The 15,830-nt window shown below is 41.9% G+C and overlaps 1 protein-coding gene across 1 annotated transcript in view; it reads left to right on the top strand.

Moving 5' to 3' along the window:
- Positions 1-1,684: 1,684 nt before the first annotated feature.
- cfap418 (cilia and flagella associated protein 418) overlaps positions 1,685-15,830 on the top strand; it is a 37,131-nt gene continuing 22,985 nt past the window's right edge. The window contains exons 1-3 of the mRNA XM_068030815.1: positions 1,685-1,871; positions 11,452-11,554; positions 13,088-13,155. Coding sequence (XP_067886916.1) covers positions 1,741-1,871; positions 11,452-11,554; positions 13,088-13,155 — 302 coding nt within the window. The 5' untranslated portion in view covers positions 1,685-1,740. The remainder of the gene's footprint in view (positions 1,872-11,451; positions 11,555-13,087; positions 13,156-15,830) is intronic.

The following is a 15,830-nucleotide window of genomic DNA, read 5'->3' on the forward strand; positions in this document are numbered from 1 at the left end:
AAAGCATTAAGGTAGATAAGTCCCCAGGGCCTGATGGGATCTACCCCAGAATACTGAGGGAGGCAAGGAAAGAAATTGCTGGGGCCTTGACAGAAATCTTTGTATCCTCATTGGCTACAGGTGAGGTCTCAGAGGACTGGAGGATAGCCAATGTTGTTCCATTGCTTAAGAAGGGTAGCAAGGATAATCCAGGAAATTATAGGCCAGTGAACCTTTAGTCAGTGGTAGGGAAATTATTAGAGAGGATTCTTCAGGACAGGATTTACTCCCATTTGGAAACAAATGAACTTATTAGCGAGAAACAGCATGGTTTTGTGAAGGGGAGGTCGTGTCTCACTAACTTGATATGAGTTTTTTGAGGAAGTGACGAAGATGATTGATGAAGGAAGGGCAGTGGATGTTGTCTATATGGACTTCAGTAAAGCCTTTGACAAGGTCCCTCATGGCAGACTGGTACAAAAGATGAAGTCACACGGGATCAGAGGTGAGCTGGCAAGATGGATACAGAACTGGCTCAGTCATAGAAGACAGAGGGTAGCAGTGGAAGGGTGCTTTTCTGAATGGAGAGATGTGACTAGTGGTGCTCCGCAGGGATCAGTGCTGGGACCTTTGCTGTTTGTATTATATATAAACGATTTGGAGGAAAATCTAGCTGGTCTGATTAATAAGTTTGCGAACGACACAAAGGTTGGTGGAGTTGCGGATAATGATGAGGATTGTCAGAGGATACAGCAGGATATTGATCGGTTGGAGACTTGGGTGGAGAAATGGCAGATGGAGTTTAATCTGGACAAATGTGAGGTCATGCATTTTGGAAGATCTAATACAGGTGGGAAGTATACAGTAAATGGCAGAACCCTTAAGAGTATTAACAGGCAGAGAGATCTGGGTGTACAGGTCCACAGGTCACTGAAAGTGGCAACGCAGGTGGATAAGGTAGTCAAGAAGGCATAAGGCATACGGCATGCTTGCCTTCATCGTTCGGGGCATAGAGTATAAAAATTGGCAAGTCATGCTGCAGCTGTACAGAACCTTAGTTAGGCCACACTTAGAATATTGCGTGCAATTCTGGTCGCCACACTACCAGAAGGACGTGGAGGCTTTGGAGAGGGTACAGAAGAGGTTTACCAGGATGTTGCCTGGTCTGGAGGGCATTAGCTATGAGGAGAGGTTGGATAAACTCGGATTGTTTTCACTGGAACGACGGCGGTGGAGGGGCGACATGATAAGAGGCTTACAAAGTTATGAGCGGCATGGACAGAGTGGATAGTCAGAAGCTTTTTCCCAGGATGGAAGAGTCAGTTACTAGGGGACATAGATTTAAGGTGCGAGGGACAAAGTTTAGAGGGGATGTGCGAGGCAAGTTCTTTACACAGAGGGTGGTGAGTGCCTGGAACTTGTTGCGGGGGGAGGTGGTGGAAGCAGGTACCATAGCGATGTTTAAGAGGCATCTCGACAAATACATGAATAGGATGGGAATAGAGGGATACGGTCCCCGGAAGTGCAGAAGGTTTTAGTTTAGGCAGGCATCAAGATCGGCGCAGGCTTGGAGGGCCAAATGGCCTGTTCCTGTGCTGTACTTTGTTCTTTGTTCTCAGTATCCCTCCCCACTCTCTGTCTCGGAGTCCTGGCTTGCTCCCGCTCCATTCCCTCAGGCGCGCGTCCCCGCACACTCGCGTGCGCGTCCCCGGAGCATTGTGCGCGCGCCCCCGCCGGCTCCAGGCAACCGACGCTGCTGTAATGGCGGACGACCTGGATCAACTTCTGGACGAAGTGGAGTTGCGGTTCTGCAGAGACAGGTCGGCGACAAGTCGTGAGGAAAAGGAGGAAGCGGCCAGGGTTGGGGGATCGGACAAGGAGGTGAAAATCAGGTTAAATCGCAATATCTTGTTTCTCTGAGCCACAGCGGCCTGGCCGGGGTCTGTTACCGTTGCAACTGATTAATGTATGATTCAGTGTTCAGCGGGATGTTAATCCGGAGCAGGACTGTCTGGCACTGATGCAAACAATAGCTCGTGGTTTACCAGCGACCAGGCAGTTTGTGTTTTTGGTTATAAGCCAGTTATTTTTGGACTCCTTGGTTGAGCGAAGAAATAAACAATTTGTATTTATATAGCGACTTTCACGACCTCAGATGTCCCAAAGCGCTTTACAGCCGCTAAAATACTTCTGAAGTGTTGTAGGGGACTTTCTTAAAGATGTGCCATTCACTCCCCAATTACTCAAACAGACATTGTGATAGCTTAATAAAAGCAAAATGCTGCAGATGCTGGAAGTCTGAAATAAAAACAAGGTGCTGGAAATACTCAGCAGGTCTGACAGCATCTATGGAGACAGAGTTAACCTTTCAGATGTGACCTTCCATCAGAACTGGCAAAGGTTAGAAATGTAATGGGCATTGAGCGTGAGGTGTCCATGGAGAATGAACTTGCTCAAGAGATGATGATTTGTTTGATTCCCAGGCCTGCTGGTAAATTTCTGAATGGGAAAGTGTAAGATATCCTGCCCCCCGGAGTCAGAATTAACAGAGAAGGGAAATCCATGGTTGGTGCCAATCAGTTTTTAATAAGGAGACTGCAAGTCCCAAGTCCTAGAACAAGAAGCTAAAAATGCAGATCATTGGCTCTGAGACCTCTAACATCTCAAAATTAAAATTCTCCTTATGTTTAAATTCCTATATAGCCTTGCCCGTCCCTATCTCCAGCCCTTCAACCATTCAGAGCTCTGTGTTCCTCTAGCTCTGGCCTCATGCAACTCTCTTCCCTTTGTCCCACCTTTGGTAGCCATTCCTTCAGCAGCCTAAACCCCATGCTCTGCAATTTGCTCTTGAAATTCCTCTATCTTTCCACTTCCCTCTCCTCATTTAAGACCCTCCTTAAAATGCACTTCTTTGATCAAGTTTTTGGTCACCGCTTCTAATATCTGCTTCTTTGGCTTTGTTTTATTATGAATTGATTATTTGCTCGAAGTGCCTTGAGAGGTTTTCTACGATAAAGGAGCTGTGTAAAAATGCAGTTGTTATTTTGTATGTTCATTTTCTGTCTGTGAAATAAAGCAACTTAACAATTTCCATCTGGCATTATCTTACTAGTGTTTCTAATCATACTATGGTTATCATCAGGAACTCAACATGTGGGGAATTGCAGACGCATATTCACGTTCCAGCACTCCAGGTTGGGACATGGATCTGATTCTGCAGTGCCCTGCAAGGAAGACACTGGTTTGGATTGTGACCTTGAAGAAAATTGGATTAAAGTATTGTGTGACAGTAATTGAAACATTAGACGTTTGTTTACTGAAACTCTTTTCCAAACTTAGCTTTTTTAATGTATTTTTCTTTAACTAAATCAAAGCAACTAACTCCTCAAATCATTTTCTTTAGATTTTTTTGTAAAGAAAATGTGCTGTTTGATCCCACATGAAAATAAAGTATATAGCAATTGTGTCACTAATTAATATACTGACTGGAGTGACTGCACACAAAATGCCTGGTCAGAAATCAAGTGGCACCAGAATTCTAACATTATTTGCTCACTACACAACCTTCCATAACTGCTGAATGCAGCTTTGCACCCCATAACCACCATGACAATTTCTGACATGGAATTATAAGCCACCAACTTCTGGTGACATGCAACTTTCAGAATTTTATAGTCATCATTTCAGTTAGTCAGAGTGCTACTGTAATCCAATCGAATCTTACTCTGAACATAATAGGCCTACTCCACCATTCAGTATGATGATGACTGATAATCTGCCTCATCTCCACTTTCCCATGCACTACGCATATCCCCTGATTCCCTGAGCGACCAAAAATCTATCCGTCTCAGCCTTGAATATACTCTATGATGGAGCATCCACAACCCTCTGGGGTACATAATTCCAAAGTTTCACAACCCTTTTCTTCATCTAAGTCCCCTTGTCCTGAGACTTGTTCCCAGATTCCCCAACGGGGGGAAACAATCCCTTAGTGTCTACCCTGTCAAGCCTCTTCAGAATTTTGTATGTTTCAATGGGATCACTTCTCATTCTTCTAAACTCCAGAGAGTACAGGCCCAATTTACTCAGCCTCCCATATGAGGAACTAATCTAGTGAACCTTCACTGTACTGTCTCCAAGGACACACAATATTTGTTTCCCATGATGGTTTCTCTTGGCTCTGCCTCTAAGGGACCAATGTTTCGCTATTCTCCTTTATTTTATATAGTTATAAAAGCTCTCTCAATCTGTTATTATATTCCCAGTTAGTTTACTCTCATTTTGTTTTTTTTCCCTTTTTATCCATGTTTTACATAAGAAATAGGAGTAGGCCATTCAGCCCCTCAAGCCTGCCCCGCCATTCAATAAGATCATGGCTGATCCGTCCCAGTCCTCAACTTCTCTTTCGGGCCTGCTCTGCCTAACCCTCGACTTCCCGAGATTTCAAAAATCTATCTACTTCCTCTTAAATACATTTAGTGACCTAGCCTCCAGAACTCACTGAGGCAGAGAATTCCAGAGATTCACCACCCTCTGAGAGAAGAAATTCCTTCACAGCTCAATTTTAAATGTGTGCCCCCTTATTCTGTAATTATGTCCCCTAGTTCGAGATTTCCCCACTAGTGGAAACATCTTCTCAATATCTATCCCGTTGAGCCCCCTTAAAATTTTATATGTTTCGATAAGATCACCTCTCATTCTTCTAAACTCCAGTGAATAAAGGCCTAACCTGTTTAGCCGTTCTTGATGAGACAGCCCCTTCATCCCAGGAATCAGCCTAGTGAACCTTTTCTGAACTGCCTCCAATGTTAGTATATCCTTCTTTAAATACGGGGACCAAAACTGTACACAGTAATCCAGGTGTGGCCTCACCAACACCCTGTTCAGTTGTACACAGTAATCCAGGTGTGGCCTCACCAACACCCTGTTCAGTTGTAACAGGACTTCCCTATTTTTAAACTCTAACCCCCCCCAGCAATAAAGGCCGAAATTCCATTTGCCTTCTTAATTACTTGCTGCACCTGCATGCTAACCTTTTGTGTTTAATGTGCCAGAACACCCAGATCCCTCTGTACTGCAGTATTTTGTAGTCTTTCTCCATCTAAATAATAATCTTCCTTTTTATTCTTCCTACCAAAGTGGATTACCTCACACTTTCCCACATTGAACACCATCTTCTAAATTTTTGCCCACTCACTTAACCTATCGCTATCCCTTTGCAGAGTCTTTGTGTCCTCATTACAACATGCCTTCCCACCTATTTTTGTATTGTCAGCAAATTTGGATACACTACACTCTGTCCCTCCCTCTAAGTCATTAATGTAGATAGTAAATAGCCGAGGTCCTTGTGGCACCCCACTAGTTACGGCTTTCCAACCTGAAAAAGACCCATTGATTCCCGACTCTGCCTTCTGTGTGTTAGCCAATCTTCAATCCATGCCAACACATTACCCCCAATATTCTGAGCTCCTATTTTGTGCAATAACCTTTTATGTGGCACCTTAACAAACGCCTTCTGAAAATCCAAATGCACAACATCTACTGGTTCACCTTTACCCACTCTGCTTGTTAGCTTGTTATATCCTCAAAGAACTCTAACAAGTTTGTCAAACATGATTTCCCTTTCATAAAACCATGTTGACCCTGTTTAATTGCATTATATTTTTCTAAATGCCCTCCTTAATAATCGACTCAAGCATTTTCCCAATGACTGATGTTAAGCTAACTGGTCTATAGTTTCCTGCTTTCTGTCTCCCTCCTTTCTTGAATAGGGGTGTCACCTTAGCGGTTTTCCAATCTGCTGGTACCCTACTGGAATCCAGTGAGTTTTGGTGTATTATGACCAATGCCTGCACTATCTCTGCAGCCACTTATTTTAAAACCCTTGGGTGCAGGCCATTAGGTCCTGGCGACGTGTCTGCCTTTAGTCCCATCAGTTTGTCCAGCACCTTTTCCCTCGTGATAGAGATTGTTACAAGTTCCTCCCTCCTATTTACACCTTGTTCATCTATTATTGTTGGGATGTTTATGGTGTCCTCCACCGTGAAGACTGATGCAAAATATTGGTTTAAATTATCTGCCATTTCCCTGTTCCCTGTTATTAATTCCCCATTCTCACCCTCTAAGGGCCCCACACTTACTTTAGCTACTCTCTTCCTTTTAATATACCCATTGAACTCTTACTGTTTGTTTTTATATTTCTTGCCAATTTACTCTAATAATCAATTTTCTCCCTCTTTATCAGTTTTTTAGTCATCCGCTGCTGGTTTCTAAAAACTTCCCAATCCTCTGGCCTACCACTCGTTTTCACTGCCTTAACTTCCTTTGTTATCCACAGGTGGTTCATCGTTCTCTGAGTCCTTCTGACTGGAATAAATGTTTGTTGAGTGTTATGAAATATCTGCTTAAAAGTCTACCACTGCTCATCTACTGACTTCCCCTGTAGTCTATCTTCCCAGCCCACTTTAGACAACTCTTTCTTCATACCTCTGTAATTGCCCTTGTTTAAGTTGAAGACACTGATTTGAGACCCGAGTTGCTCACCCTCAAACTGAATTTGAAATTCTACCATGTTATGATCGCTTCCCCCGAGAGGATCCTTAACTATGAGATCTCTTATTAATCCTATCTCATTACACAATACCAAATCTAAAATAGCCAGTTCCCTGGTAGGTACTGCAACATATTGCTCTAAGTAACAATCCCTGAGGCACTCTACAAATTCGTCTTCCATGCTACTTTTGCCAATTTGATTTGTCCAGTCTGTATGCAGATTAAAATAACCCATGATAATTGCAGTGCCCTTCTTACACACCTCCATTATTTCCTGAATAATATCTTGTCCTACAGAGAGGCAACTCTTTGGCAGCCTATAGACCACTCCCACCCAGGATTTCTTTCCCTTGCTATTCCTTATTTCCACCCAAACTGATTGTACATCACAATCTATTACACCTTTATCATTACTCACAACTGCACTGATCCCTTCCTTTAATAGCAAAGCTACCCCACCTCCTTTTCCCTTCTGCCTATTCTTCCGGAACGTTGAATATCCATGAACATTTAGATTCCAGTCCTGGTCATCCTGCAACCATGTCGCAGTGATAGCTATCAAATCATATTCATTTATTTCTATCTGTGCCGTCAGCTCATCTATCTTGTTACAAATGCAACGTGTATTCAGATAAAGAGCCTTAAGCTTTGACTTTTTACCATTTTTACCTACTCTGGTTCTAATTTCTGCTGTACTCTTGTGCTCGTATTCTCTGTCCCTTCTTGTCACTCTCTGATTAATGTATGTTCCTTCACTACCCTGCACCTCTGCTCTGTCGTTGCTATTCGACATTTTAAACTTCCCTTCAATTGAACCCTCCCCCCCACTATGTAGTTTAAAGCCTTATCTACAACCCTAGTTATACAATTCGCCAGGACATTGGTCCCAGCATGGTTCAAGTGAAGCTTATCCCAATGGAACAACTCTCTCTTTCTTCAGTACTGGTGCCAGAGTCCCATGAATCGGAACCCATTTCTCCCACACCAATCTTTGAGCCACACATTTACGTCTCTAATCTTATTTACTCTATGCCAATTAGCACGTGGCTCAGGTAGTAATCCGGAGATTATTACCTTTGTGGTTCTGCTTTTTAATTTGTCCCCGAGCTGCTCATAGTCCCTCAGCAGAACCTCTTTCCTAGTCTTACCTATGTCGTCAGTACCTACATGGACCACGACCACTGGATCTTTTCCCTCCCATTCCAAGTTCCTCTCCAGCCCAGAAGAGATGTCCTTAACCTTGGCACCAGGTAGGCAACACAGCCTTCGGGACTCTCTATCTTTGCTGCAGAGAACAGTATATTCCCATAAGTATGCTATCCCCTACTACAACTATATTTCTCTTTTCTCCACCCACTTGAATGGCACTCTGAACCACGGTGGTGTGGTCATTTTGCTCATCCACCCTGCAGCCTGTGCCCTCGTCCACAACGGGAAAAAGAACCTGGTACCTTTTGGATAAGGGCACTGGCAGAGGCTCCTCCAAAGCTAAATTCTGGATCCCCATACCTGCCTCACTCACAGTCATACCCTCCTGTCCCTGAGCATGGTCCAGATTGGATGTAATTAATCTAAGGGGTGTGACTGTCTCCTGAAACACAGTGTCCAGGTAACACTCCCCCTCCCTGATGTGTTGTAGTGTCTGCAGCTCGGAATCCAGCTCATCAACTCTGAGCCGAAGTTCCTCGAGCAGCCGACACTTGCTGCAGATGTGATTACCGTGGCTCGCACTGGCGTCCACCAGCTCCCACATACTATAGCTACAACACATCGCCTGTCCAGCCATCTCTATTCGATTTCATTAATTAATTTGGATCACAGTATTTAAGAAAAAAACACTATTTAAGTGTACTCTTAACCTGTAATGACGTCGCCTGATTTAAATTACTTGGCCAAAACCAATTAAAAACCAAGAAAAAACAACACGAGACACGGAAGAAGTAAAGAAATACCCACCAATCACTTACCAGCCCTCCTGTGATGTCACACTTCGATTTTTGCTGGTCAGGTAGTTCCACTGAACAGAAAAAAGTGCTCTCACCGCCACCGCCGCTTCTGGTATCGGGCCTCGCTCTCCGCTCCTTTTATACCACGGCTGCTCTCACCCTCACCACTTTTGGTCACTCTTTGCTGGTTTCTAAAATTCTCCAATCTTCAGGCTTACTTTTATTCACAACATTATAAGCCTCTTCTAATACGATCCTTAACTTCCCTAGTAGGCTTTGGATAGATTTTCTCGCTGAGTTTTTGTTTTTAATAGAAATATTTTTTGCTGAAAATTTTAAATAATTTCTTTAAATGTTTCCCACTGTTTATTTACTGTCATACCTTTTAGTCTATTTACCCAATCAACCTTAGCCAGCTCTCATCTCATACCTGTATAATTGGCTTTATTTAAGATTCTTGTTTTGGACTTAAGTATGTTGCTCCCAAACTTAAAATGGAATTAAATTGTATTATCATATTTTCCCAGAGGATCGTTTACTATGAGTTTGCTAATTAACCCAACCTCATCACACAACACTAGATCTAAAATAGCTTTATCCCTAGTTGATTCCACAACATATTGTTCTAGGAAGCTGTCACAAAAGCATTCTATAAACTCATCTTCTAGATTTGATTTGTCCAGTCTATTTGAAGATTAATGTCCCCCATGATTGTTACATTGCCTTTGTTGCAAGATACAATTATTTCTTGCTTAATATTCTGTCCAACTGTATAACTAATGTTAGGAGACCTATAAGCTACTCCCACCATCATTTTCTGACCCTTGTTATTCCTAATTTCCAGCCATACTGATTCTACTTCCTGACCCTTTCTTACTATTGTCCTTTATTATCAGGGCTACTACTTTCCCTTTACCATTCTGCATTTCTTTTTGAAATTGTAAATATCCTGGAATATTTATTTCCCAAACTTGGTCACCTTGCAACCATGTCTTTGTAATGGTGATTAGATCAAACCCATTTATCTCTATTTGTGACACTAGTTCATCTATCTTGGTACAAATGCCTTGTGCATTCAGATAAAGAGCCTTTCATTTTATTTTTTTACCACTATTTTTTGCACTTATGTGATGCTCGGTTACTGTTAACTCTGTCCCTTCCTGTCCCACTCTGCTTTTCTTTACCCAAATCACTAAACTGCTCTATTGCCTCGACTTTTCCTATTTGGATTTCCAAACTTCTCTTCACCCGATCCCTCCTGCTCCCACACCCCTTTCAGTTTAAAGCCCTATCCACAGCCCTAGTTTTATGATTCCCCAGGACACTGATCCCAACGCAGTTTACTGGAGCCCATTCCAATGAAACAGCTTCCTGTTTCCCCAGTATTGGTGCCAGTATCCCATGAATTAAAGCCCTTTCTTCCCACGCCACTCTTTGAGCTACATATTTAATTCTCTAATCTGCTTAACCTATGCAAATTTGCATGTGGCTCAGGTAGTTATCCAGAGATTATTACCCTTAAGGTTCTGCTTATTAATGTAGAACCCATTTCCTCAAACTCCCTCCTTATTCTTAGTTTTACCTGTGTCATTGGTTCCTACATTGACCACAACAACTCCTCTCACTCCCAAGTTCTTTTCCAGCCACAAGGAGATGTCCCAAACCCTGGCACAGGTCAGGCCACACAATCTTCGGACATCATGCATTACAACAGTGACGACACTTCAAAAAGCACTCCATTGGCTGTAAAGCACTTTGAGATGTCCAGTGGTCATGAAAGGCACCATATAAATGCAAGAATGTCTTTCTTTCTTTTCTATCCTGGTCTCAGCTGCAGAGAACAGTATCTATTCCTTTGACTATCCCCTATCACTACCACCTTCCTTTTTCCCCCTCCCACTTGAATAGCTTCCTGCACCATGGTGCCATGGTCGGTTTTCCCATTCTTCCTGCAGTCCTTGTTCTATCAACACAGGCAGCAAGTACCTCATACATGTTGGATGAAGACAAGGGCTGAGGCTTCTCTATCACTACATCCTGGATCCCCATACCTGCCTTAATCGCAGTCACACCTTCCTGTCCCTGACCATTGATCAACTCTAAGGTTCTTCATAACCTAAGGGATATGATTGTCTCCCAGAACAAAGTGTCCAGGTAACTCTCCCACCCTGAAGGCTTGCAATGTCTGCAGCTCAAACTCCAGCCCTACAACTCTGAGCCCAAGTTCCACAAGCTGCAGACACTTACCGCAGATGTGGTTGTCCAGGACCACAATACTGTCTAGAAACGCCTACATTCTACGGCATACCACTGGCTCTGCCGTGTCTATCTAAACAGTTTACTTATTTAATTAGTTAAAATTATTGTTCTATTAATTATTTTAGTACTATAGATTAATTAGTTTATCTAGTTTATTAATTTAATAAAGTAATAGTTACAGATTCATAGCTCTGAGTTTGACACACCTCCCTAGTTTAAAGAGAAAAAATAAAACTAATATTCAACTAATTACCTACCAACTGCCCTGTGACGTTGTTCCTCGATTTTTTTTATTGATTGATAGTCCACTTTTGTGTGCTTTCCCTCGATGCTCCTGGCTCTGCTGCCGCTGCTACGCTGTTTATATATGTTTAGTCCTCTCCCACAATATTCCTGGCTCTCTGCCATCATGTTAACCACCATAGTAAATTTGCCATTGGGCAGCTGCAATTTTGCCTTGAGGACAAACTTTTGCAGTGTAGTTTCTGAAAATCCAACTGACTTCCAACATGTCATAATCTATGTTTTCTGTTTACATGTGCTGACTAGCTTTCTGTGTATTTCCAGTATTTTCAGGTCAGATTTCTGATATTTGCAGTTTTCCTTTCCATTCTACTGTGGAAAAAAATTGGAGCTGGAGGTTCATCATTGAACCCTCCTCTTACACAGATACATGGATTAGGTAAAGTTTAACATATTGCATTATATTTTTCAGCTCAACTTCAGTCTCACCTGAAGAAACTACCAAAGAGGAAGATGATTTAAGTGATCTTATTGAAGATATTTTTCATGATAATCCAAGTGTATCAGATCCTTCTGTAAGTTCTGTAAAAAGTGTTTTGTGAAAACTCACTTATAGTAACATGCAGGAAAAACTTTGACACCGTTTTTTATGTGTTTAATGATCTTGTAGAACTGTGTAAGAAAGATGATTCCCTTTCAGTTTGAATATATGTTATACAGTAGTTATTTTATAATCTGTATCTAAATTTAAGCCATGCCTCGATTTACCTCTGGTTTCCGATATATAATGTTTATTTTGAATTCAGACCGGACAGAATGACTGGCTAGCGAGGGCAAACAGGAAGTGAATTTGGACAGCTTCAAATCTGTTCCTTGTAGATATGGATCCACAGCATTAATTAGCAATTTCGCACCAAGGTGCCACAAAAGATGGCAGATGTGAGAAATTCTTCTTCAAGCCAAACCTATTTCATATGCAATGCAGGTCGGATAATTCAGCATAGCTTATATTTACGAAACTAGTTATATTTCCAGCAAGAGGGTAATATTCTGTCCCGCATTTTTTTATAGGAAGCTTGATAAAATTACAATTTTCCTTTCAATGAAGTTACCTGTGTAGTAAAATGTGGCTTGCTGCACAACATAACTGCACAACAATTTCATCAGCATGGAACAGATTTTGCATTAAAATAACTGCTTAGCTGATTATCACCAACAAATCTTCACATGAATGATGTATTTAAGAGGAAGCTCAGATGCAATTAAGGGGATGCTAGGTAAACAGGTGAAGGAGAAAGAAATAGAGGTTTTGCTGATAAGTGGGCAGGAGGAAGCTCGTGTCGAGCATAAACACTGACATGGACCCTTTGGGCCGAATGGCCTGTTTCGGTGCTGTACATTCTATGTAATGAATAATATATCAAGCACTGTTCCATTCCTGTTGTGCTATAGCAAATTAGCATTAATAGCAAGATAGCTAGAAAAAAATTGTGGCACAGAATTTCAGTGTGCTGAGCATGAGAAAGGGCAATGCAACTAAGGGAATTCATGTTCATAGAGTATGACAGTATTACATTTCACTAAATTGTTCATTGCAAGGGACTTGGCCTAGCAAAATTTAGAAGACCTTGCTAAAAAAACAGGCTGGTTTGTGCAGTCATTCCCCACAAGCACTGAGGTACAATAGCAAGATGTAGGCACAGCAAAATGTGTTTGTAATCTGAAATTTAACCCATTCACCAGCACATAAAAATGTTGAGCACTATTGATCGTTCTTTTTGCACCATGCAGCGGATGATTGTAATAAAAATATATTCAAAGGTCCCTATCTATAGAAATAATAGTTAAAATTACAATCTAAATATTCCTACTTGTTTTTACAAAGCCATTATATTGTGAAATACCAAAACTTCTCCTGCCTGGACAGGCTTGTTCTCCTGGAACCATCCTCACCCATGTGGAGACATACTAGCTTACTGATGTTATAAATTTAGACTTATGTTTAAGTAAATCAGATGCCTCATAAAAATGTGAAAGTGGTCAATATTGTGTTTTTGAAAGTTTTATTTGCATTGTATGAAGTGCCACTCGTTTGCCTTTTGTTACAGAAGTCAAGCCCAAGAGCAATAACAAATTGTGTGGGTCACAGGGCTTTTTCTCAGACCAAGGGTAGAAAGTAAGTTCAAGAAATATGTTCTTTATACAATTTTGAAGTTAGTTACTACAGTTGGCTATAACTGAAATTCATATAGATGTGAAGTTTTACACATTTAATTTTCATTAAGGTTCTGCTAAGTTGTACAAAATGATAAAAATATAAAACGCACTGTAACTGTTTTGTCTGAACCTGTTTTGTATTTCTGTTGTGTTACTTCTGTCTTTTCCTCTCCTTTTATACTAAGCGGACTAAAATTACATCTAAGAAGCAATTTTATGCATATTGAAAGTTTGGGCAACACCTCACCAACAATTTCACCAGCCATAAAATTAACGGTTAGAAAGTCACAGCCAGCAAGCACATGTGCAAATTTACAATGAGCTCTCAAAGGGCAAGACTTTCCACTAGCAGTATGGCCTCATAAAATTAGATATATACACCTTGGAGGAAATACAAAATGTTAATGTAATTAAGGAATTCAGATAATATTACAATTCGCCAGAATAAGCCATCATGTGAACCAGGAATGTATTTATTATTTTCCTCTCTCTTCCAATAGCGTTGGCTCTTGTTAAAGTACAGATGCAGAGACACTAGCAGTTTTCTTGTGCTTGAATCAAATGGCATTCTAGTGAGCTTAGACAGTGAATAAAGCAATGATTAGAGCCAAGCCCAATTTTTTTTAAAATTTGTTCGTGGGATGTGGGCATCGCTGGCAAGGCCAGCATTTAATTGCCCTTGAGAAGGTGGTGGTGAGCTGTCGCCTTGAACCGCTGCAGTCCTTACGGTGTCCATACAGCCACAGTGCTCTTAGGAAGGGAGTTGCAGGATTTTGACCCAGTGACAGTGAAGGAACGGCAATATAATTCCAAGTCAGGATGGTGCCTTGGAGGGGAACTTGCAGGTGATGTGTTCCCATGTATCTGCTGCTCTTCTCCTTCTCGGTGGTAGAGGTCATGCGTTTGAAAGGTGCTGTCGAAGGAGCCTTGGTGAGTTGCTGCAGTACATCTTATAGATGGTACACCCTGCTGCCATTGTGTGTTGGCGGTGAAGGGAGTGAATGTTGAAGATGATGGAAGGGGTGCCATTCATGCCTGATGTCTACACAGGCATTCATTTCAGCAGAGGTCACTAAATAGCAGCCAGGAGTGTGACCTCCCTAGCTTATTGTTCTCTCACTAGCCCAGAGGCACAGAGATCAATTTGAGCTTTCAATTGCTGCTCTGATAAGTTCAGCTAACTCTGCACAAACCAGAGAATGGACCTGCAGCCTTCTGCTCTTTACCCATTAGATCATCAGAGGGAGCTAGAGCCATTAAATTCGACTAACTTTATTCAATCATTTACCCTATAAATATATATAGTATACTGTTTCTATTTTGGGGGTAGGTTTTATTCTGTTTCTAATGCTGTTGGTACAGAATCTGCCTCGGCATCCCAAGCTGCGAGTGAATGTGATTACATCAGGCTTATTGAGAAAACAATCTGGCGTTATTATTTGAAAATCCTATGTCCAGTAACTAATCCGCGAATATTGGGTAAGCCAAAAACAAGTTTATCAAGAGCCCCTGACAGTCACCTAATTACATATCATGACTACAGAACACAAGAACAGGAGTAGGCCCTTCATCCCCTTGAGCCTGCTTAGCCATTCATTGAGATCATGGCTTATCTGTATCTTAACTTGATCCACTCACCTTGGTACCATATCCTTGGCTAGTAAAAAATAATCAATACAAAATATTGAGAAGGCTGGAAATCTGAAATAATAACAGGAAATACTGGAAATATTACAACATTAGAACATTACAGCGCAGTACAGGCCCTTCGGCCCTCGATGTTGCGCCGACCTGTGAAACCATCTGACCTACACTATTCCATTTTCATCCATATGTCTATCCAATGACCACTTAAATGCCCTTAAAGTTGGCAAGTCTACTACTGTTGCAGGCAGGGCGTTCCACGCCCCTACTACTCTCTGAGTAAAGAAACTACCTCTAACATCTGTCCTATATCTATCACCCCTCAACTTAAAGCTATGTCCCCTCGTGTTTGCCATCACCATCCGAGGAAAAAGACTCTCACTATCCACCCTATCTAACCCTCTGATTATCTTATATGTCTCTATTAAGTCACCTCTCCTCCTCCTTCTCTCTAACGAAAACAACCTCAAGTCCCTCAGCCTTTCCTCGTAAGACCTTTCCTCCATACCAGGCAACATCCTCGTAAATCTCTTCTGCACCCTTTCCAAAGCTTCCACATCCTTCCTATAATGCGGTGACCAGAACTGCACGCAATACTCCAGGTGCGGCCTCACCAGAGTTTTGTACAGCTGCAGCATGACCTCGTGGCTCCGAAACTCGATCCCCCTACTAATAAAAGCTAACACACCATATGCCTTCTTAACAACCCTATTAACCTGGGTAGCAACTTTCAGGGATTTATGTACCTGGACACCAAGATCTCTCTGCTCATCTACACTACCAAGAATCTTCCCATTAGCCCAGTACTCTGCATTCCTGTTACTCCTTCCAAAGTGAATCACCTCACACTTTTCCGCATTAAATACTCAGCACGTCTGGCAGCATCTGTGGAGAGAGAAACTCAAAAGATGAAAGGTCGCAGACCTGAAGTGTTAACTCTGTTTCCGTCTCCACAGATGCTGTTAGACCTGCTGAGTATTTCCAGCACTT

This window comes from Heterodontus francisci, chromosome 5 (assembly GCF_036365525.1).
Source record: "Heterodontus francisci isolate sHetFra1 chromosome 5, sHetFra1.hap1, whole genome shotgun sequence".
In the NCBI taxonomy this organism is placed as follows: Eukaryota; Metazoa; Chordata; class Chondrichthyes; order Heterodontiformes; family Heterodontidae; genus Heterodontus; species Heterodontus francisci.